This window comes from Ranitomeya imitator, chromosome 7, assembly GCF_032444005.1.
Source record: "Ranitomeya imitator isolate aRanImi1 chromosome 7, aRanImi1.pri, whole genome shotgun sequence".
In the NCBI taxonomy this organism is placed as follows: domain Eukaryota; kingdom Metazoa; phylum Chordata; class Amphibia; order Anura; family Dendrobatidae; genus Ranitomeya; species Ranitomeya imitator.
The window spans coordinates 176523891-176547705 of record NC_091288.1 but is presented as its reverse complement, the minus strand read 5'-3'; the positions used below and the strand labels follow the sequence as shown (position 1 = coordinate 176547705).

At 47.1% G+C, this 23815-nt stretch overlaps 1 protein-coding gene across 2 annotated transcripts in view; it reads right to left on the bottom strand.

Moving 5' to 3' along the window:
- Positions 1–21740, bottom strand: part of GSPT1 (G1 to S phase transition 1) — a 37933-nt gene extending 16193 nt beyond the window's left edge. The window contains exon 1 of one of the 2 annotated variants that reach the window (XM_069734088.1): positions 21598–21740. Coding sequence is in view for 1 of the 2 variants with exons in the window: in XM_069734086.1 (XP_069590187.1) it covers positions 21243–21435 (193 nt within the window). In the remaining variant the exon portion in view is untranslated. Of the gene's footprint in view, positions 1–21242 lie in introns of both variants that reach the window. The other variant, XM_069734086.1, reaches the window with a different exon arrangement.
- Positions 21741–23815: the final 2075 nt, after the last annotated feature.

The following is a 23815-nucleotide window of genomic DNA, read 5'->3' as shown; positions in this document are numbered from 1 at the left end:
AAAAACTATTTTTAAACACTTTATAGGGAATCTGTCACCTCCAAAAATGATATTTATCTGCAGATATAATAATGAACTGCAAGTAGTGTTTAGATCCTGGATAGCGGGCACGGTAGGAGAGTAAAAGCTTTTATTTTATAGGGGCCAAACATTTAGATCAAGGGGTTGTCTTAGCAGTTGACAACTCCATTAAACCAACATCAGCTGAATCGTCGATATCACATATGGAGTCCCCCTATATGGAGCCTACTGAAACAGTCTAAGGTACCTTTTTAAACACTTAGGAAGCCTTTGCAGGTGTTTGTTCTTAATTATTCTAATTTACTGAGATAATGACTTTTGGGTTTTCATTTGCTGTAAACCATAATCATCAACATTAACAGAAATAAACACTTGAAATAGATCACTGTTTGTAATGACTCTATACGAGTTTCACTTTTTGTATAGAAGTACTGAAATAAGTTAACTTTTTGATGATCTTCTAATTTTGTGAGAAGAACCTGTATATGTGGATAAACCACATTTGGCTCCTTCCCCCCTCCTTTCCTGGTTGGAAGACTCTTTGATCTGCTTCCTCCATTCTACCAATCCACTGGTGCAGCCAAGAATGGTAGAGGAAGAGTACTTTTTATAACACGAGGTGCAGTCTTTAGAAATTCCCACCTATGGGGCGGCCGCACCACCAAGGCCACACTCTGGAAGCGATGTCCGATGCCGACCACTTTTCCCTGTGCGCATATATACAGGACATACTGTTGCCCTCAGGATGGAAGAAAGGGGATATTTCCACCTCCTAAGCCACTCAGGGCTCCCCACCACCAGACGATCCACCGAGAACTACGGTGACAGCTTCAGCATCCTGAGGTAGAACAGAGGGAAATTCTGGCGCACTACAGACCTGCCGCACCGGGGATTCACCTGATCTATCCCCCCCAACCGGGGTGTAATGGGAGAAGTGAGTGTCCAGAATCCTGGCATTAGCAAGGACTTTTAGTCTCTAAGGACAGGAAACCACTGAAGCGGGAAGAGATTCTGTCTTTCACATCTAAATTCTCTGTCTTCAGGGTGGATCCTCTCGCTCATATGGTACCGCCGTGGGCATGGGAAAAGTCACCCACATACAGGATAATCAACCACCTTTCTTTCTTAGGAAGGCCATGCCAACAGATTTGTAAAGATGCGAGGGGCAGAAGACAGGCCAAATGGAAGACACTGGAGCTGAAGTGTTGGATCTCATCCCGTTCTTTCATTCACTTCAAATCTTGGGTACCACTGGCATGAAGGATGAATGGCTAAATGGTGGTTCACTTTCAGTTCCAGGGTACTTGTCACCGTAACTTTCCCTATTAAGGGATTGACTTTATGGATTTCATCTTGAATATTTTGTACGATAGCCAATGATATAAGGATTTTAGATTTTTCAATTTACAAAGGTCCAAAAGTCTCCTTGGGGGCTTCTTTATTAAGAACAGACTTGAATAGTGGTCCTGATACAGTTTGACTGCAGAACAGGCACCACTGATGAACTCAATAGATCTTTTAGATCTTCTAGAAGTCCTTGATATACTACTGGAGACGTTAATCGATTCTTTCTGGAGGAAACTATTCTGTAATCCTGAAAAATCGAGACTTCCTGCCAACCTTCGGGGAGAAAAAAAAGGAGCCTCCCCCTACAACAATGGGGTTATTGCCTTCCTGTGCCAGAGCCTGGATGAGGTAGTACAGAGATATTAAAAGACTGACTCACTCCCAAATAGAAAACCGGTGTGTACAGGTGCATACTAAGAGTTGTCCTCTCCAATACGTAACAAATTAAGTTGTACTCTGTAGTGCGATAGCATGTAAATTGTAAACATGAAATTTGAATTGCATTACCGCTCTAGAAAATAGGGAAAAACAAAGATTCTTAGCACAATTTTGGCTTTCTGAGCTCTCCACTAGTGATGAGCGAGTATACTCGTTGCTCGGGTTTTCCCAAGCATGCTCGGGTGTCCTCTGAGTATTTTGACATGATCAGAGATTTAGTTTTTGGCGACAAAGCTGCAAGATTTGCGGCTGCTGGACAGGCCAATACATGTGGGGGTTGCCTGTGTCACGGATCCTCACATGTATTCAGGCTGTCTAGCAGCAGCAAATCACGCAGATGCATCGACAAAAACTAAATCTTTGAGTATGTCAAAATACTCAGAGGACACCAGAGCATGCTCGGGAAAACCCGAGCAACGAGTATACTCGCTCATCACTACTCTCCACCCATCAGCCCATGGTGGATTTAATTACACCAGAATGCTACCTACCCATATAAATAGGAAACAGGAAAACAGGAACAGGAACACATGGGCTACTTGCACAGTGAACAAGTCTGTATGATCATGTTCACACACCACCAAGAAACCTGAAGACACAAAAGAGAATAGTAAAACCAAAAACACTCAGTTTGAAAAAATGTTGCAGTAATCCGCAAGTGCTAGTAAAAGATGTAAAAAACAGGGTATTTGGTTGATACGTTTTTTGCAAAAAATGTATACTAAGCTGCTCTACCAATCTTCACGGTATACCCTTATCAGAGCAGTCCTAACTAATGTATGCAATCCCTATCTGATGTATTTAAAAACCTGATCATCTGTATATAACCTGTGTGAACAGGGTTCAGAGAGGAAAAATCCATGTGTGCATACAGGGTAGAACAGCTTTTGTGCAGATAGCCCAAGAGGAGTGGTGGAACTCCCCAGTCTTGTAGACACAAGAGAGCAATTCTGGAAACAGGAACACATGGGCTACTTGCACAGTGAACAAGTCTGTATGATCATGTTCACACACATCAGATAGGGATTGCATACATTAGTTAGGACTGCTCTGATAAGGGTATACCGTGAAGATTGGTAGAGCAGCTTAGTATACATTTTTTGCAAAAAACGTATCAACCAAATACCCTGTTTTTTACATCTTTTACTAGCACTTGCGGATTACTGCAACATTTTTTCAAACTGAGTGTTTTTGGTTTTACTATTCTCTTTTGTGTCTTCAGGTTTCTTGGTGGTGTGTGAACATGATCATACAGACTTGTTCACTGTGCAAGTAGCCCATGTGTTCCTGTTTCCATAATTGCTCTCTTGTGTCTACAAGACTGGGGAGTTCCACCACTCCTCTTGGGCTATCTGCACAAAAGCTGTTCTACCCTGTATGCACACATGGATTTTTCCTCTCTGAACCCTGTTCACACAGGTTATATACAGATGATCAGGTTTTTAAATACATCAGATAGGGATTGCATACATTAGTTAGGACTGCTCTGATAAGGGTATACCGTGAAGATTGGTAGAGCAGCTTAGTATACATTTTTTGCAAAAAACGTATCAACCAAATACCCTGTTTTTTACATCTTTTACTAGCACTTGCGGATTACTGCAACATTTTTTCAAACTGAGTGTTTTTGGTTTTACTATTCTCTTGTGTCTACCCATATAAATGTAGGCTTTCAGACCAGGAGAGGATCGACATTAGGATAGGTCCCCAGCAATGAATGTCGCCTTGCCATGGCTGCTGGACATTCATTCATTTTTCTAGAGCAGTAGTGCAATTCAATTTTCATATATTTCAAGTTTACATGCTATTGCACTACAGAGTGGAACTTTTTCTTGTTAGGGGAAGAGGTTCCTTACCTAATACACCACCACCCTTTCGGTAGGGCCATCTGCCAGTCTTCCCTTTCAGTTTATACTCATGTCTCTGATGAGAACAGATTCTAAGAAAGGAAGATAACCTTATTAGCTTCTTTTCTGGAAATCCTCTTTTCGTGTCAGGACTTTTCCAGGATATCATTTAGAACAGGACCGAACACCTGAAGACCCGAAATGGGAATAGAACATAGCCGTTCAAAGCCAGACATGTTTTGAGCCATAGAGCTCGCCTTACTGCATTACAAAGGGCGTCATTCCTTGCAGCGAAGTGAACGCACTCTTCCAAAGCGTCTACAATAAAACCAGTTGCCATTTTGATATCTTCAGAGTTTTCATCCTTAAGTGACTAATTCATCTATCCATAAGTGCACTGATCTAACAACTGAGGCGGCAGCTATGTTGTCTCTGATGTCAGCGGAAGAGGTTTCCCAGGCTCTCTAAAATAGCTATAAAAAGTTAATTCCAGCTCACGCAGTTGCTCTATGCTCATCCACCTGGGGCTCAGACACCAGCCTCGCCCTGGCCTCACATCAAGGAAAATAGAAAAAAAAAAATGGAGTCCGGCTGCACAGAACTGGATTTTCCTTTTCTTTTTCAAAAGAAAATATAGTGCGTACAAAAGAAAAACTTACATGGTCGACGTGACCCAGTCGACTCATGAGCAAGACTGCCTAGTGCAGTCAAAACGCGTCGACTGGGTCATGTCGACCATGTAAGTTTTTCTTTTGTATGCACTATATTTTCTTTTGAAAAACAGAATGCGAAATAAATAGGTAGATCTCACCTGGCTTCCCATCATCCGATTCCTCAGAACCAGATTGATCCATCTGCAATCCATTTCCAGTTGAATAGAGCTGCCTCCACCCAAGAGTGCCTCAGCTTCCATTGCAGTCCACTCTGGAACACATGCCAGCAGTGGATTTTGACATTTGTCCCCCAGAACAAGAAGTGTGGCCCACCCTAGGAAGCCCGCCATACATTAGGAAGTAGTTGCGCTTTCGGAACAGGAAAGGAGTGTCATTCAAGCCAATAGGTGAAAAACGCTGAAAGAAGTGACATTGCTCCATGTCCAAAACAAGCAGCAAAGCACAAAATCCTGATGACAAAAAAAAAATACAATGTGTGTGCATGAGATTTCTGAAATCTCAGGCTTTGCTGGTACTGTAAAAAGCAGCTGAAAATAACAAAAAAGCAGCAAAAACGCTGAGTATGAACATACCCTTATAAGATTCTCTCAACACAGGAACATTTTTTTTTTTTTTAACATCCAATTGTGCAACTTAATTTTAATCCAAGATTAAACTGTACTTTATTTGTGGGACAACCCCTTTAAAGAAAGGCCATTCACCACTTTTTTGCATGTTAAATTGACTACCTCAGGATTAAGAGACTAAAGAGCCAAAAATGTGTTTTTGTAACTATCCTCTCAGTGCTGAGTGTGAGGCAGTGACCCCTGTTACAGCTAGGGGGCGCTGTATGTGTTCTCCAGAATGTGCATGGAAGCGTAGTGAGGCCATGAGGGCGTACTACAGACACAGGTGTGGCTGTAATTAGAATAGCGAAGCAGCGACTGATTAAAAAGCTCTGTAGTACTGGGGGAGGTGTGTCAGTGTGTTCTTGGAAGCAGACAGGGCAGTTTGTCTGCAGAGCCCTCTCTGTGTGGAGTAACACAGAGGCTAAAGGAACCAGAGAGACTGACACCCTGCATCTTGGGCTGTCTTATGTGTACCCGGCTGCACTCCAGAGGACACAGAGAGTGCAGTGCGCAGAGTGAGTACAGAGACTTGTTACCGGCTTGCGGTCACCCAGGGAAACTGGACAGAGGGAAGTTCGGCCTGTGTATTGACTGCATCATATAGCCATGCATTATTAATGGACTGTATGAAGAAGTTGTATACTATATTGACTGTGTGAAGTAACACAATAAAAGGACGTTTTGTTTGAACTTGCTTGGGTCACTGCTGTTTCACTGTGTATGGTCCTACCGCTGCATCACATGAGATATTGGCTAATGATAAGGGTGCTTAATATGGGGCGTTAGCAAAAAAAACCATTCTCTCTGAAGTCATGTAATGACAAGAAACGAGTGAGAAGATCACTGTGATAAGGTTAAACAACTCTCACCATGCGACATTGATAAAGTTGGTTTGGGCCTTCTCTGGGGAGTTTGCTTGTTTTTCCGCTTTACATGAGGTTGCCTTATGATTTGACAAGATCACACAGGGTAAAAAGTAAATGGCCCCACAGATGAATCTCTGTTAAAGGTAATCTGTCAGCATATTATACTACCCCATCTGAGGGCAACACGATGTAGGGGGCAGAGCACCAAATCCCAGCAATGTATCACTTACTGGGTTGTTTGCTGTAGTTTGTGTGGGTTTCCTCCCCACTCCAAAAACATACTAAGGCTATACGCAAACGTTGCGGATTAGACTGGAATTTTCTGTGCAGATTCTGCATTCCTTGGCAGAAAACGCAGGTCAAAATCTGCGCTTTTTTTGCGGATTATGTAAGGTTTTTTTACCCCTGCGGATTTCTATTCTGAAATGGGTGCAGAAACGCTGCAGATCCACAAAAAGAACTGACATTGTCCTTTTTAAAATCTGCTGCGTTTTCCGAGCAGACTTTTCCGCACCATTAGCACAGCATTTTTTTTCCCCATTGATTTACATTGTACTGTAAATCACTTGCAGATCTGCACGGAAAAAAACGCTGCTGATCCGCAGGAAATCCGCAACGTGTGCACATACCCCGATAGGGAATGTAGATTGTGAGCCCCAATGGCAACAACAATGAAAATGTCTGTAAAGTGCTGTGAAATGTGATGGCAATATACAAAAAAAAAAAAAGGGACGGGATAGTACGTCCGAGGTCAGATCCCCTGCTTTGACGCAGGGCTCCGGCGGTGAGCCTGCATCAAAGCCGGGACATGTCAGCTGTTTTGAACAGCTGACATGTGCCCGTAATAGGCGCGGGCAGAATCGCGATCTGCCCGCACCTATTAACTAGTTAAATGCCGCTGTCAAACGCAGACAGCGGCATTTAACTACCGCTTGCGGCCGGGCGGCCGGAAATGACGTCATCATCGACCCCCGTCACATGATCGGGGGTCGGCAATGCGTCAGGATGGTAACCATAGAGGTCCTAGAGACCTCTATGGTTACTGATCACCGGCAGCTGTGAGCGCCACCCTGTGGTCGGCGCTCACAGCACACCTCCATTTCTGCTACATAGCAGCGATCAGCAGATCGCTGCTATGTAGCAGAGGCAATCGAGTTGTGCCTGCTTCTAGCCACCCATGGAGGCTATTGAAGCATGGCAAAAGTAAAAAAAAAAAAAAAGTGAAAAAATAAAAGTTTAAATCACTCCTTTCGCCCCAATCAAAATAAATCAATAATAAAAAAAAAAAAAAAAAATCAAATCTACACATTTGGTATCGCCGCGCTCAGAATCGCCCGATCTATCAATTAAAAAAAGCATTAACCTGATCGCTAAACGGCGTAGCAAGAAAAAAATTCGAAACGCCAGAATTATGTTTTTTTAGGTCGCCGCGACATTGCATTAAAATGCAATAACGGGCGATCAAAAGAACATCTGCACCGAAATGCTATCATTAAAAACGTCATCTCGGCAGGCAAAAAATAAGCCCTCAACCGACCCCAGATCACGAAAAATGGAGACGCTACGAGTATCGGAATATGGCGCAATTTTTTTTTTTTTTTTTTAGCAAAGTTTGGAATTTTTTTTCACCACTTAGATAAAAAATAACCTAGCCATGTTAGGTGTCTATGAACTCGTAATGACCGGGAGAATCATAATGGCAGGTCAGTTTTAGCATTTAGTGAACCTAGCAAAAAAGCCAAACAAAAAACAAGTGTGGGATTGCACTTTTTTTGCAATTTCACCGCACTTGGAATTTTTTTCCCGTTTTCTAGTACACGACATGCTAAAACCAAATGGTGTTGTTCAAAAGTACAACTCGTCACGCAAAAAATAAGCCCTCACATGGCCAAATTGACAGAAAAATAAAAAAGTTATGGCTCTGGGAAGGAGGGGAGTGAAAAACGAACACGGAAAAACGAAAAATCCCAAGGTCATGAAGGGGTTAAAGAAATGATTTTAAAAAAATAAACAAAGCAGCAGGTCCTCTGGAAGCTCCATTCAAAAAAAAAAGAAAAAACATGGCTATCAAAATAGAAAAACAGAGTTTCTAGTACCAAAAAAATAAACAGTCCCTCATTTGGCTCCAGACTGAAGACTTATAGCAGCATGACTCTTGGAATACAGTGGTGATAAAGCAAAGAATAAAAACAGGCTGGTCCTGAAGGGGTTACACTGATGTATTTTCTGCAATTGACAAACACATTTTCTGGATGTTTTATGAATGCCAGGAGGTTATAGAGAAATGTCAGTCACATTCTGGACTTCACCATGTAGAACGCTCCAGCCAAAGAGTGGGGCAGATTACGATCAGGTAAAGTTTACTTATCTGGGCCCAGCTTTACCAGCGCCACCCTGCTTTATTCTAATCACTCCCACAGAAGGTGTCCTGTCAGCAGAAAGCCAGCAGATTAGCTGCAAGGACAGCGCCGACTGCCACCCTCACCGTCTCCTCTGCAGCAAGGACAGCGCCGACTGCCACCCTCACCGTCTCCTCTGCAGCAAGGACAGCGCCGACTGCCACCCTCACCGTCTCCTCTGCAGCAAGGACAGCCCCGACTGCCACCCTCACCGTTTCCTCTGCAGCAAGGACAGCCCCGACTGCCACCCTCCCCGTCTCCTCTGCAACAAGGACAGCGCCGACTGCCACCCTCCCCGTCTCCTCTGCAACAAGGACAGCCCCGACTGCCACCCTCCCCGTCTCCTCTGCAACAAGGACAGCGCCGACTGCCACCCTCACCGTCTCCTCTGCAGCAAGGACAGCCCCGACTGCCACCCTCCCCGTCTCCTCTGCAACAAGGACAGCGCCGACTGCCACCCTCCCCGTCTCCTCTGCAACAAGGACAGCCCCGACTGCCACCCTCCCCGTCTCCTCTGCAACAAGGACAGCGCCGACTGCCACCCTCACCGTCTCCTCTGCAGCAAGGACAGCGCCGACTGCCACCCTCACAGTCTCCTCTGCAGCAAGGACAGCGCCGACTGCCACCCTCACAGTCTCCTCTGCAGCAAGGACAGCGCCGACTGCCACCCTCACAGTCTCCTCTGCAGCAAGGACAGCGCCGACTGCCACCCTCACAGTCTCCTCTGCAGCAAGGACAGCGCCGACTGCCACCCTCACAGTCTCCTCTGCAGCAAGGACAGCGCCGACTGCCACCCTCACAGTCTCCTCTGCAGCAAGGACAGTACCGACTGACATCCTCACAGTCTCCTCTGCAGCAAGGACAGCACCGACTGCCACCCTCACAGTCTCCTCTGCAGCAAGGACAGCACCGACTGACACCCTCACAGTCTCCTCAGCGGCAAGGACAGCGCCGACTGATACCCTCCCCGTCTCCTCTGCAGCAAGGACAGCGCCGACTGCCACCCTCACTATATCCTCTGCACACAAGCGGTGCATAATCACTGCACATATACTAGTAGGAGATGGGGAATCTGTCACCAGAAAAGTACAGGTGACCTCAACACTAAGGGTATGTGCACACGTTGCAGATTTGGCTGTGGATCTGCAGCTGTTTTCCATGCATTTTATAGTAGCATGTAAAGCTATGGAAAAACAAATCCGCTGTGCACATGCTGCGGAAAATACCACGCACATTTGCTGCGGTTTATTTTCTGCAGCATGTCAATTTGTGCAGATTCTGCAGCGTTTACACCTATTCCTTAATAGGAATCCGCAGGTGGAAAAATGCAGGTGAAATCCACACAAAAACACAGGCTTATTACCTGCGGATTTTTCAGATTCTGCGCTGAAAAATCCGCACATGAATCCACAACGTGTGCACATACCTTACACTTTGCTTCTCACAATACACGGCACTTTTGCTGCTTTTTTCTGCCAGAAAAACCTGCTCTTTTGACAGTAAAGAAGCTGCTTAGGTTGCGTTCACACATCAGTTTTTTGCAGTCAGGCTAAATCTGGCGAATTTGTGAAAGAACGGATCTGGCTAATCATGCCGCAGGATTCGGGTTTTTTTCATAGACTTGTATTAGCGCTGGACTGCCCCAGATGGCTTCACGTTTCATCCATTTTTCACTGGCGAAAATTGTTTATCCGGTGGCCAGAAAGAATGGACAAAGTAACGTTTTTTGTCTGCGCTGTCCGGCGTTTGCTAGAATGGAAGCCTATGGGCGCTGTCCGGCATTTGCTAGAATGGAAGCCTATGGGCGCTGCATCCGTCAAATAACGGATTCCGGCGCCGGATTCAGTTTTTTTTTTTTTTAACTGAGCATGCTCTGATACAATTGGCCAGCCCCCAATTAGGAAACAGATCTAAAGCCTGCCAGGTAGGCCTTCACTCATCCATTTACCAGCCAGGTCTGAGAGAACCGCTGTGGAACATGGGTGACTGCTGCCACACAGAACTTGGTGTGACCCGTCAGCTCTGGGAGGAAGCGTGCCACAAAGTGGTAGACCACTGGGAGGACTTTGATGTTTGGGCCCAGAATCAAGCACGTAAGTATTCACATTTCAGTTATGTTGCTGGATGTAATGTGTTGTATACTAACCAATTTGTGCTGTCGTTTTACAGGGGAAAGTTATCAAGTGGTGGCGGTCACTCAGATATCGCTTCAAGAAGCTGTTCAACACGGAGATGCAGGCCCCGAGTGGATCGGGAGGACGCAGGAGCAAGTACAAGTATGCAAGAGCAGAAGGTAAATATTCCCCACCCCATTTAGGCCATGTTCACACAGTGCGTTTTTTACTGCGGAACCGCAGCGGTTTTGCCGCTGCGGTTCCGCAGCTGTTTTCCATGCAGGGTACATAACAATGTAACCCTATGGAAAACAGTCACTGCTGTGCACATGATCCGTAATTTCGTTTAAAAAGCCGCGCAGAATAGCTGCGGCAAAAAAGAAGGAGCATGTCACTTCTTTTTCCTGAACCGCAGCGGTTCTGCACCCATAGACCTCCATTGTGAGGTCAAAATCGCAGTAAAACCCGCAGATCAAAAATATATCTGCGGGTTTTACTGCGATTTGATGTGCAGAACCGCTGCAGCAGGAAGTGCGGGGGAGCGGGCGGAAGTGCGTGGGCGGAGTGTGGCTGCCCCCCCCGTGCTCCGATCCCGCCCCCCCGTGCTCCGATGCCCCCCCCCCCCAGTGCTCCGATGCCCCCCCCCCCCAGTGCTCCGATGCCCCCCCCGTGCCCTAATCTCCCCCCCTTATACTTACCCGGCGTCCCGGTGTCCGTCCGGCTGTCTTCTCCCTGGGCGCCGCCATCTTGCAAAATGGCGGGCGCATGCGCAGTGCGCCCGCCGAATCTGCCGGCCGGCAGATTCGCTCCAAAGTGCATTTTGATCACTGAGATATAACCTATCTCAGTGATCAAAATAAAAAAATAGTAAATGACCCCCCCCCCCCCCACTTTGTCACCCCCATTGGTAGGGACAATAAAAAAATTAAGAATTTTTTTTTTTTTTTTTCACTAAGGTTAGAATAGGGGTAGGGGTAGGGTTAGGGGTAGGGTTAGGGTTAGGGGTAGGGTATTTTCAGCCATTTTAGCCCTAAAAAGCTTCCTAGGAAACACACAGTCTCTGCATAGAAAACTGCATAAAAAAAGGATAAAAAAAACGCATCAAAAAACGCATCAAAAAAGGACAAAAAAAGGACCAAAAAAAGGACCTGCGTTTTCTGCCAAGAGCTGCAGTTTTTTAAAAAAAACTGTCCTGAAAAAAAAAGGATGGAAATCCTGAACGTGTGAACATACCCTTACAAAGTAAAAAATGTTTACATGTATAACCTTTTTTTTGTTTGTTTCAGCTAGGGGCAAGCAATAACAATATATTACATTTTTTTTCCTTTGTTCCACAGCACCATCTGCAGAACTTGGGAGCCTGCAGCGTTGAACCCTTCTGGAGAGATCCTACAGGAGTCCGCCACCGAGGGTCAAGTCGATAGTCTCGACCCATCTGCACCTTTTCTCACATCTGATCCCTCGGTCCCATCCACCAGCGTGGCCAATTGCGTTACATGAAGCGGCTGGTGAGGATGTAGCTTTTCCTTTACCCCACCCCTCTGACACTGCTGCCACCTATAGAACACCTGTGGGTTCTGGGCGGCAGCGCCAGAGGGGTCAGAAAAAGAGCTATGCACCCAAGTTCTTGCATGTGAATGCAGCCTTCCAGAACGGTCTGAAACTTGTCTGAGCAAATGACTGCAGGATTTAACCTGCTCAACTACAGTATTCCTCAGTTGCACACGTGTCTGGATTGGATGCATTCAGATGCAAGTAAATCACCAAACCACTCCTTTTTCCAGACAGTAGTCGAGCGCATAGACAAGCTATCTCCAGACCAGCAGATGCATGCAATGCAAGCCTGCCAGTTCGCCCTAGCTCTTAAGTCCCTCCACAAGCCACGGTACTTCCTCCAGCACCTGCCCCCCTCCTATACAGTACCATCTTCCTGCCCCGTACCAGCTTGCTGCCCTGTACCAGCTTACTGCCCCATACCAGTTCCCAACCACATCATCTGTGCCTCCACTCCATGCCCAACCTATACTCCCGGCCAACTACCACCAGTCTCCTTCCACACCCATCATGCCCCAAACACAACCCTCTTCTCCACCCACCACCTCTTCTGCCTCCCAATCCCTCCACTCCTCCAAATTCCCATCACTACGCCCGGTTTTATGCCCAAGGTCAAAGACAAAGCTTTCAAATGATATCATCCTGCCAGTGTACTCTTCCTTGAGGTGAAAAAGTATTCTGCAAATGTGTCCCTCATTCTGGAAACTGACACAGAACTTCTAAAAGTAATGTTATGGTAATCAGTCAAGGTGATTTCTTCAAAGTGGTCTTCATGGCAATCTGTTCCTTGCATATTACAAAACTGTGCAGGACCACACAAGCTTTCACAACCTCGTCCACTGTGTCAGTCTTCAGGTTTATAGAGGTCAACAGAACTTGCCATTTGGCTGTTAGAATCCCAAAAGCGAACTCCATCATTTTTCGTGCTCTTATTAGGCGGTAATTGAAAACTCTTTTAGGCTAGTTTCACACTAGTGTTTTGAGGAGCTGCAGAGGGCTGCGGACTTCCTCCATGAAGCCCTGCCCTCGGCCGCACCTCCGCCTACTTCTGCATGCGGCCTGCGTACCTATCTTTAAAGGGAACCTGTCACCTGAATTTGGCGGGACTGGTTTTGGGTCATATGGGCGGAGTTTTTAGGTGTTCGATTCACCCTTTCCTTACCCGCTGGCTGCATGCTGGCTGCAATATTGGATTGAAGTTCATTCTCTGTCCTCCATAGTACACACCTGCACAAGGCAAGATTGCTTTGCACAGGCGTGTACTATGGAGGACAGAGAATGAACTTCAATCCAATATTGCAGCAAGCATGCAGCCAGCGGGTAAGGAAAGGGTGAATCAAACACCTAAAAACTCCGCCCATATGACCCAAAACCAGTCCCGCCAAATTCAGGTGACAGAGTCCCTTTAACATTAGGTACGCAGGTCGTGCGGCTGTATGCAGATGCTTCCGCATGTGTCGTTTTGAAGATGCAGAGAAAAAAAGAAACTGCAACCAGCTGCGTCCTACGCTGGTAGCCGCATCGTCAAAACGACGCATGCGGAAGCATCCGCATACAGCCGCACGACCTGCGTACCTAATGTTCAAGATAGGTACGTAGGGCGCATGCAGAAGTAGGTGGAGCTAGCGGCAGAGGTGCGGCCAAGGGCGGGGCTTCACGGAGGAAGTCCGCAGCTCCTCAAAACGCTAATGTGAAACCGGCCTTAGTTGGCGTCAATCCACTACTTGAGTATGGCTTCAGCAGGTGTTCCGAGAGTTGGAACGCTTCATCTCTAACACATACAAATGGCATTGGTGGCCCAGGGTTTCAGGCAGCGGTCTTGGGGGTGGAAATAGGAAAGTGTTTCCTCATCAAATGCTTGCGCAACTTAAACTTGGGCACAAACTTTGCAACTTAACTTTATGGGTTTTTTTTCACATCATTCACGGCCAGCTTTGCTAATCTGGGTGGAGCTGGGAAAGAACGAGTTGAAGGCTACCTGACAAATTCATCAAAAGTTATGCCACTGGAGAAGGTATGGCAAACCTCAGACTCCTTTCCCTGACTCCACAGCACTGATCACTACTAAGCATGTACATAAAGTGCAGCACAGATTCATCTCCATGACTCCGGGGCCCTGATCACTACTGAGCATGTGCATGAAGTGCAGCACAGATTCATCTCAACTGAAAGCAGAGATCCTTAGACCAGGAACAGACATTTATAGAACATTTCATAACTTTCCCAAATTATTATGAACCATTTCCATTACATGCTGCATTGTACTACTGTGCTCAATTTATTATACATTTTAGGAGTCAGAGTCGGCCCATTTTATACAGACTCCACAGCCCTGTGCAAAACTGACCTTGAGTCTCTGCCTCTTGAAAAGGTTGTCCACTTTCAGGGAAGTGGGAACAAAATGGTACAATATACTTAAACTTACAACTAGAATTAAATTTATCCCACCAACCTGAACAATGAGAAAATGCTATATTTTACACATATACCATATATACTCGAGTATAAGCCGGCCGCCCTAATTTTGCCACAAAAAACTGGGAAAACTTAATGACTCGAGTATAAGCCTAGGGTGGGTAATGCAGCAGCTACTGGTAAATATCAAAAGTAAAAATAGATACCAATAAAAGAAAAATTAATTGGGACATCAGTAGGTTAAGTGTTTCTGAATATCCATATTGAATCAGGAGCCCCATATAATGCTCCATACAGTTTATGATTGGCCCCATAAGATGCTCTATATTAAAATTTGCCCCATATAATCCAGCATAAAAGCTTAATAATGGCCCCATAAGATGCTCCATAGACACATTTGCCCAATATAATGCTGCACAAATGTTGATTATGGCCCCATAAGATGCTCCATTAAGATATTTGCCCCTATAATGCTGCACAAATGTTAGTTATGGCCCCATAAGATGCTCCATACAGACACTTGCCCCATATAGTGCCGCACAAACGTCATGACCCCATAAGATGCTTCATAGAGATTCTTGCCTTATTTGCTGTTGCTGCGATAAAAAAATAAATAAAAAAAAAAAATCACATACTCACCTCTCGTTGCTTAGGCCCCCGGCACTTTCAATATTCACCTGATTTCGTTCCGGCGCCACTCCATTTTCAGCATTTTCTGCACTGACGTTCAGGCAGAGGGCGCACACTAACCACCCTCTGACCTGAGCGTCACTGCAGAAGATGGAGCGGTGCCCGAAACGAGGAGCAGGTGAATATCGCACAGCGCTGCGCTCCCCTCCCCGTTATACTCACCTGCTCCTGGCGCGGTGCAGTCCTCGTTTCCCTGGCGCTGCAGCTTCTTCCTATGCTGAGCAGTCACCGTTACTACTCATTACAGTAATGAATATGCGGCTCCACCCCTATGGGAGGTGGAGCAGCATATTCATTACTGTAATGAGCGGTACCATGTGATTGCTCAGTACAGGAAGAAGCTGGGGCGCCGAGGAAGCAGGGACTGCACCGCACCAGAAGCAGGTGAATATAATTAGACAGCCCCCGCTCCCCCTTCCCTGCCGACCCCTGGGTATGACTCGTGCATAAGCCGAGAGGGGGACTTTCAGCCCCCCAAAAAATGGGCAGAAAATCTCAGCTTATACTCGAGTATATACGGTACATCAAATATCTCAATGGCGCTACAGAAATCATACTTTAAAATTCTAACCAGGTGGTATTACACCCCTGCCCGTCTATCACATAAATCCAAACAACGCCTCCATGTGCTGGAGACATTGTGGACATTATGGAAACAATTTGCATATATTCTGGAAATGACCCAAAATTAAAACTTTATGGGCCCAAACCTTAATTTAATTAATAAAATACACGGTAGTAATATTACAATTACCCCACAAATGGCTCTAATCACTGAGTAGAGATGGAAAATATTAACCCAAAAATTAGACCCATCAATGACAATTTTTTTTTGTCTTCCCCCAACTTCCCTTATGACCCTTCCCTTCATTCTCCCAAAATTTGTATGTTGCAAAATGTTAATAAAAATATTGGAAACAAAATACTTAAACTTACACGGTACTCCTCCCTCCCTTTCCCGAAAGCGGATAACCCCTTTACTGAATCGGGCACAACTTACTCCAGTGGTGACTTCATTAAAGGGAAGATGAGCTAAGCCCGCCGGCATCAGGGGCTTAGCTACAGCATTTGTAATGCTGTAGATAAGCCCCTAATGTATCCTGAAAGATGAGAAAAAGAGGATAGATTATATTCACCCAGGGGTGTTTTCCGCTGCGGTCTAATTGGATGAGCGTCGCGGTCCGGTCCGGGGCCTCCCAACTTCTTACGATGACGTCCTCTTATTGTATTCACGCTGCGGCTCCGGCACAGGCACTTTGTCTGCCCTGTTGAGGGCAGAGCAAAGTACTGCAGTGCGCAGGTGCCGGGAAAGGTCAGAGAGGCCCAGCGCCTGTGCACTGCAGTACTTTGCTCTGCCCTCAACAGGGCAGACAAAAGTACACCTGTGCCAGAGCCGCAGCGTAAAGACAAGAGGAGGACGTCATCCTATGAAGATAGGAGGCCCCGGACCAGACCGCAACGCCCTTCGTAGCAGGACCGCCCCTGGGTGAGTATAATCTAACCTCTTTTTCTCATCTTTCAGGATACATTGGGGGCTTATGTACAGCATTACAGAATGCTGTAGATAAGCCCCTGATGCCGGTGGGCTTAGCTCATCTTCCATTTTGGGGGTGACAGGTTCCTTTTAAGACTGGCAGGCAGAGCACCGGTCCTAATGAATCAGTCTTCTTGTTTAACTTGCAAAAAAGACAGAGGAGACTTAATAGCGGTCTACAAATATCTCAAGGGCTGTCACATTGTAGAAGGATCATCTTTATTCTCATCATTTGCACAAGGAAAGACTAGAAGCAACGGGATGACACTGAATGGGAGGAGACCGATTAGATATTAGAAAAAACTTCTTGACAGTGAGGGTGATCAATGAGTGGAACAGGAAGCCACGAGAGGTGGTGAGTAGTGATGAGCGAGTGTACTCATTGCTCGGGTGGTCTCCAAGTATTTGACTGCTCGGACATTTAGTTTTCCTTGCCCCAGCTGGATGATTTGCGGCTACTAGACAGCTTGATTACATGTGGGGATTCCCTAGCAACCAGGCAACCCCCACATGTACTCAGGCTGGCTAACAGCCGTAAATTATCCAGCTGTGGCAAGGAAAACAATCTCCAAGCAGTCAAATACTCGGGAGACCTCAAGCAACAAGTACACTCGCTCATCACTAGTGGCGAGTTCTCCTTCCATGGAAGTCTTCAAACAGAGGCTGGACAGACATCTGTCTGAAATGGTTTAGTGAATCCTGAATTGAGCATGGGGTTGGACCAGATGACCCAGGAGGTCCCTTCCAACTCTATCATTCTATGATTCTAAAAGGAACCTGTCGCCAGAAAAACACTATTAACCTGCATGTTAATAGTGCTATGTTGGCCGGCGTTTAGACATAAATTGCAGGGAGAAAATTAAATTTATTCTCCCTGCAGCACTCATTTAAATCACTGCTGAGTATACTGTGTGGTGGCGATAACTGCACCCCTAGCGCTGACTGACAGCCGTCCCCAATGCAGAGCCGGTGTCAGTCAGGGCTGGTGCCGCTGGTCCAGTCACGGCTGCAAGTATAGAGAGAGGCGGCTGTAACCATGTCCCCGGAATTAGGGCCGACTGCTAGTCAGGGCAAACGCTGCCTAAGTGACAAACGGGAACGCTGCCTGGGGAAAATAAAGTTAATTCTCTCTGCGCAGCGTTAGGCTAAGTACAGGCGCCAAGCAGCATAATAACGCTATCGACATGCAGAGTAACCCCATATCTGCAGGTTAATGGCACCTTTTCTGGAGACAGGTTTCCCTTAAAGGGAACCTGTCACCCCCCACCCCCAAGCGTTTGTAACTAAAAGAGCCACCTTGTGCCGCACTAATGCTGCATTCTGACAAGGTGGCTCTTTTAGTTTGGGTCCCTGGCACTGCTGCAATAATCGCTTTTAAAATTTGTTCCTCATACCATGAAACTGTCCGGGGGCAGGTCTTTCCCCCCGACTCTAGACGCCTCACAACCATCAATCATGGCCTCTGCGCACCAGGCGCCGCCTCCTCTTCCTTCAGTAGCGTCCCTGGCGCCTGCGCTGTAAGTTCGAAGGGCAGCGCAACTGCGCATGCCCGAGGGTAAAAAAAAAACAAAAAAAACGGTGCAGGCGCCGGGGACGCGTTGGATTTTCGGTTGCTGGTGACTTATTTTCTATAGCCTTCAATGTCAGTCACATGTCGATTGTGACATTTTACAGCAAAATCAGCACTCTAAAATTGTGCAAGGAAACCTTGGGAAAACAGGAGCAGCACAGGATTTGTGCAGTTACAGGCTACAGCTTGCTTCAGATGTCTGTGCACACCAGTCCGAGCGCAGACTGGCCACGTATCTCCCGACCGGCACAGCCTCATATCTTTAAGAGGCTGCGACGCTTGTGTCAGGAGAGCAATGGCTAATCCGTGCGCAGACATACACATGAACAGCTGAAGAAGCCTAGAATTATGCAGTCTGTTGCTACCTACCTGAAAAACACTGTTCCAACACATATGCACATGAGGGTTAAGTGCTCTGGGAATGGCATGCACCTACCAGATCTGCGCCTCCTGGGCTCTCAGCCTCACTGGCTTGCCTATACACAACTGTATATTATTACCATCACATCTACGGACTTGTGTGCATTGGAGTGTGTTCGAGCAATCAGTCACAGACTGTTCTTGGCAGTACAGGTCCTGTATACATAGAAAGACGAGCTGCCAAAAAGAGCAAGGTTAAAAATCATCTCACCTTACCAACGAGTGTTAATAACCATTCCCAACAACACTCGACCGCAATGGTCGGCCAATGTAAATGTAGCCAAAGGCTTGGCCTAAGAAGGCCGGGGAGATAAGTGGCCACTTGGTGATGCCATAACTGCCACCCAGGACAAAAAGAAAACAGTCTGGGCATGTGGACACTATATCTGCCGCCTCCTGCACCACCGCAGTCAACTGGTCCCAACTGATTCAGCAGGAGTGGCCTATGTGATTTGATGTGTAATGCCGCTCATTTGTCTATTGATTTTCAATATGGTGGGAATCAGTGATTTTTGCTAGTTAGATTCTATAGGAAAAATATATCCACAGGCCTGGTAACCTGGTAAAGCATTACAAATTTGTTTAACACTGCCGCCGTACATTGCTGTACCCACCTACGGCAGCAATGCTTCTAGTGAAGGATCATCCTGTAATACAGGAGGTGAGTTGTTCTTTTCCTCCCTCTAATTTTTTTTTTTGCTGTTCCTTTAAAATCAGGCTAGCCATTCCAACAAATTATTATTGTGCCACCTAGTGCAATATTATCAGCGAACACTTGTGATCTGAGTGCAATTAAGGCCCCTAGATGGAATTAAAGGGAGTCCGCCAGCCCAGAATGACTTAGTGCTCCATGGTGCGACCAAAGATTTCTATACATATATACCACCTTCCCTCCTTTGTATCCTATCTGCCACCTTCTCTGATTGTATGAAGCCAGAGCGGTCAAACAAGAGGGTGGAGGTTGAGAGAAAAGGTGAGAAGGTGTATGTAAATGATTGGCCCCACCATAATGCACCGAGCAGTGGAAGTTTGCTTGAACAGCCCCTTTAAAATGAACCTGTCAGCACAGAATGACTGTTTAAGGGTACGTTCACATTAGTGTTTTGCGGGGCTGCGTCGGGCGCAGCCGCGGCGACGCATGCGTCATGCGCCCCTATATTTAACATGGGGGCGCATGGACATGCGTTGTCTTGCGTCTTGTGACGCATGGGTCTTTTTTGGCGCAAGCGTCGGGGTGCAGAGGACCCAGCAAGCTGCTTTATTTTTGCGTCCAAAATATTGCCAAAAAAGGACGCATGCGTCACAAAACAATGCGTTTTGCATGCGTTTTTGTTTGCGTTGTGCGTTGCGTCGCCGACGCAGCTCCGCACAACACAAATGTGAACCTTACCCCAAGTCCTGCCGCTCGGTGCTCCATGGCGCGGCCAATCATTTATATACACCTGCCTGTTTCCCCTCTATCTCCACCATCCTCTTCTTTGCTTGACCGATCTGTCTTCATAGAGCCAGAGAAGGATGGCGATAGATGGAAACCAAGCAGGAAGGTGAATAGAAGATGATTGGTCCCGCAGTGAAGCTCCGAACACCTGGGCTTGGTTTGAACAGTCATTCTGTGCCGACAGTCCCTTCATAAGGGATTCTCCGTCATAGTATGGAAAAAAAAAAGTTTGCAAACTGCAGGGATGTCTTTAAAACAAACTGAAGCATACTGTGATTCTCAGCACCGTGGATCATCAGAAACAGCCATCCCAGTCACCTGAGGCCTGAACAGTCAGGGGAGGGGAGAACTGGACCGATCCCACAGGAGGAAGAATGACGAAGAGCGGAATAAAACATCCGGGATCGCTATTTTTTCTCTCTTTTTTTTAAAAAACAAAGGACGACGGAAGCCATTGATTTCGCCAATGTGTAAGGGGGCAGCCTGTCTCCTGGCATCTAATGTAGGTGGTGATGAGCTGTGGCCAGAAATGTCTATAAAAGGCACGTGCATGCTCAGCCCAATAGAGAGTGCTGTGAATGGGGTGGAGAGTGGCAGCCACCTAGCTGATATGTGGTGGGAATGGCCACCAGCCTCGGATCTAAGGCTACGTTCACATTTGCGTTGTTGTGTGCTGCGTCGGCGACGCACGCAAAAACGCATGCAAAACGCTGCATTTTGTGACGCATGCGTTCATTTTTATAGCGCAAAAAAAAATGCAACAAGCAGCGTCCTCTGCTCCTTGACGCTTGCGCCCAAAAAACGCATGCGTCACAAAACGCAACAAAACGCATGTCCATGCGCCCCCCATGTTAAATATAAGGGCGCATGCGTCGCCGCGGTTGCGCCCGACGCACCGCAAATGTGAACGTAGCCTAACTCAGACATCTGTACGGATCTCTTGCCCCAAACTCCTAGGTACACACAAGGCTGGCAGTCCGGGCACCGCGCTCCGTACAGACGTCTGAACCAGATTAGCTGACTAGGCGGAAAGACTTTTCTCAGTAACTTCTTCAGATGGGTGGTCCGGGTGCAGCCCCATGACATACAAACCCCCCATCACCAAGACCCCAGCAGTGACATCACCACATACATAAAGGATACAACGTTACATGAAGGATCAGAGGATGACTGTCAGGAGGGGGGATCCCTGGTCTGGCCACACCACACTGCCCTATGTCGGCGGCAGGTCCCCCCTGTGGGTGAGTGGTGTGGCCCATGATTCCGGCGGTGCGCAGCGCCCCACCAGGCCTCCTGCCGGTCCTTACCCTCCTCCGCTCCGTCTGCGGTCGCGCCGTCGCTCTTCAGCAGGAAGGAAGGCACGAACTCGGCGGCGTGGACATTGGGGACGAACGGCTTGGCGTTGACGTTGAGCCGGGCCAGGGACGAGTTGAGCTGGGCCTCTGGGCCGTCAATGTCCGCCTGTTCCCAGGAATCCGGCGCCGAGTCGCTGGGGTCCATGATTTCCGGGTGTGTGTGCTGACGAGGGGGCGGTATAATGACAGCGGGCCGGGGGATGGGCTCTACCAACGTCCCGCTGGGGGTGCACAGGCGGCGGCTATGAGGCAGGGGGAGACCCGGCTGAACCCGCTGGTGGCGGCGAGAACCCGACTCAGCACTCACTCAACGGCTCCTCGTGTGTTGCCGCGACGTCACTGACGTAAGCCGGCGCACGGAACGCGACGCAGTAGGCGCCACCGCTGTAGTTCAGGCTGCTGCCTAGCTCTATCGCCTACATACCGCTCACGAACTACGAATCCCACAATGCCTAGCGCCCATGGAAGCGGAACACCACCTACCTGCGGAGTGCTTTTGGACACGCAGGCGCAAGGGCATGACGGGAAATGTAGTTTTCAGTGTGACCTGCGTGTCAGTGGCTCACAGAGGAAGGCTGGGCTGGGTGCACTGTGGAAGGAGGTGAACAGCTGCGAAATTCTCAGGAAAATGCCTCCATTTCTTTTCCCATTTATTTCAATGTAAAATGTACTTTGCTGGTCATTTTAGTTGGAGCGTTTTTTCCTCCCCTCAGAGTATGTTCACATTGAGGTTTTTTTTTGTTTTTGGAGTGTTAACTGAAAGGAAACTCAAATCTTCCTCAAAAACGTACATTTTTGGAACATAAACTCCCCAATAATCCAGAGTTTTCATTGGAAAGTTTCTGCCTCAAAAACTGGGCAAAGAAGCTCAGTGTGAACACACCCAGTACGTGTGGTGGCACTCATTATACTCTATGGGGCTGCGCACATGTCCGTGTATTCACACAGAACCCTGTGACCCACATGTGGACATGTCCGTTTTTACAGCAGAACGGTCATCAATACGTACCGCACACGGATGACATAACGTGTGATATCGGTGTGACACGTACAGAATAGAATGCAGAACAGACATGTTTAGGTGTTAGATGTGCAGAGATAGAAAGAAATCCGAGATATAATTAGTGCCGTGTGTACTTTACTGTACATGCATTTAGATAATACATAAATGAAATAAAACACATGAGGTCCCATCTACTTTTCACAACCAGCCAAGGTAAAGCAGACAGCTGTGGGCTTATATTATCAGGCTGGGAAGAACCCTGGTTATTGGGCCCTCCCCAGCCTAAAAATACCAGACCACAGAATTGGCGTATCATATTAGATATGCCAATTCTGACACTTCACCCGAATTCCCGATTGCCCTGGTGCGGTGGCAATTGGAGTAGTGGTAGTTGGGATTGATGACAGCTGTGATTTGTCAAATATCTCAGCTGGCATCAACCCCTGGGGTTAGTAATGGAGAGGTATCTATCAGAAAAAACGCGCCTGCAAGGGTTAATTTATCTCCTCTCACTCAATCCAACTCTCAACCTCTGTTTTAGGTCGGTTTCACACGTCAGTGGCTCCGGTACGTGTGGTGACAGTTTCCTCACGTACCTGAGACACTGACACACGTAGACACATTAATATGAATGTGTCTCTGTACATGTCAGCGTGTTTTCACGGACCGTGTGTCCGTGTGCAAAACACGGAGACATGTCAGTGTTTGTGGGAGCGCATGGATCACACGGACCCATACAAGTCAATGGGTGCGTGTAAACACGTACCGCACATGGATGCCGTCCGTGTGATGTCCGTGTGCTTTTTTAAAAACATAGGATTAAAATTGAAACAAATTGTTTCAAAACACGGACAGCACACGGACGAGAAACACAGACAGCACACGGATGGCCTATGTGCACACCCTGACACACGGACACAGATAGCTCTGGGACCGTTTCTTCACGTACCGGAAAAATCTGGATGTGTTAGACTGGCCTTAGGCTATTGAGTCACAGATTCAGCACACCCTGATTAATTAATACGCTATCACCACTCATCAAACACACAGGGTGATGAGTCCCCAAAATATGTTACTGTCAGACAATCAAGAGGGCACACACTCTCTGAAAGGCTATGGGTTCTTTTAGAGTATACAAGGGTCAAACATGCTGGGAAGTGTCTATGATGCAGGCCAATCGGGAAGAGAAGTGCAAACATGATGCACCAATTCTGGGGCGGCTGCAGGCTTGTATTTTTAGGCTGGGAAGGGCCCAATATCCATGCCCGCAGCTCTCTGCTTTAGCTTGGGGGACCCCATGGCATGTTTTTCATTTATTTTTTAGATTAAAGGGAACCTGTCATCTGAATTTGGCGGGACTGGTTTTGGGTCATATGGGCGGAGTTTTCGGGTGTTTGATTCACCCTTTCCTTACCTGCTGGCTGCATGCTGGCTGCAATATTGGATTGAAGGTCATTCTCTGTCCTCCATAGTACACGCCTGCACAAGGCAAGATTGCTTTGCGCAGGCGTGTACTATGGAG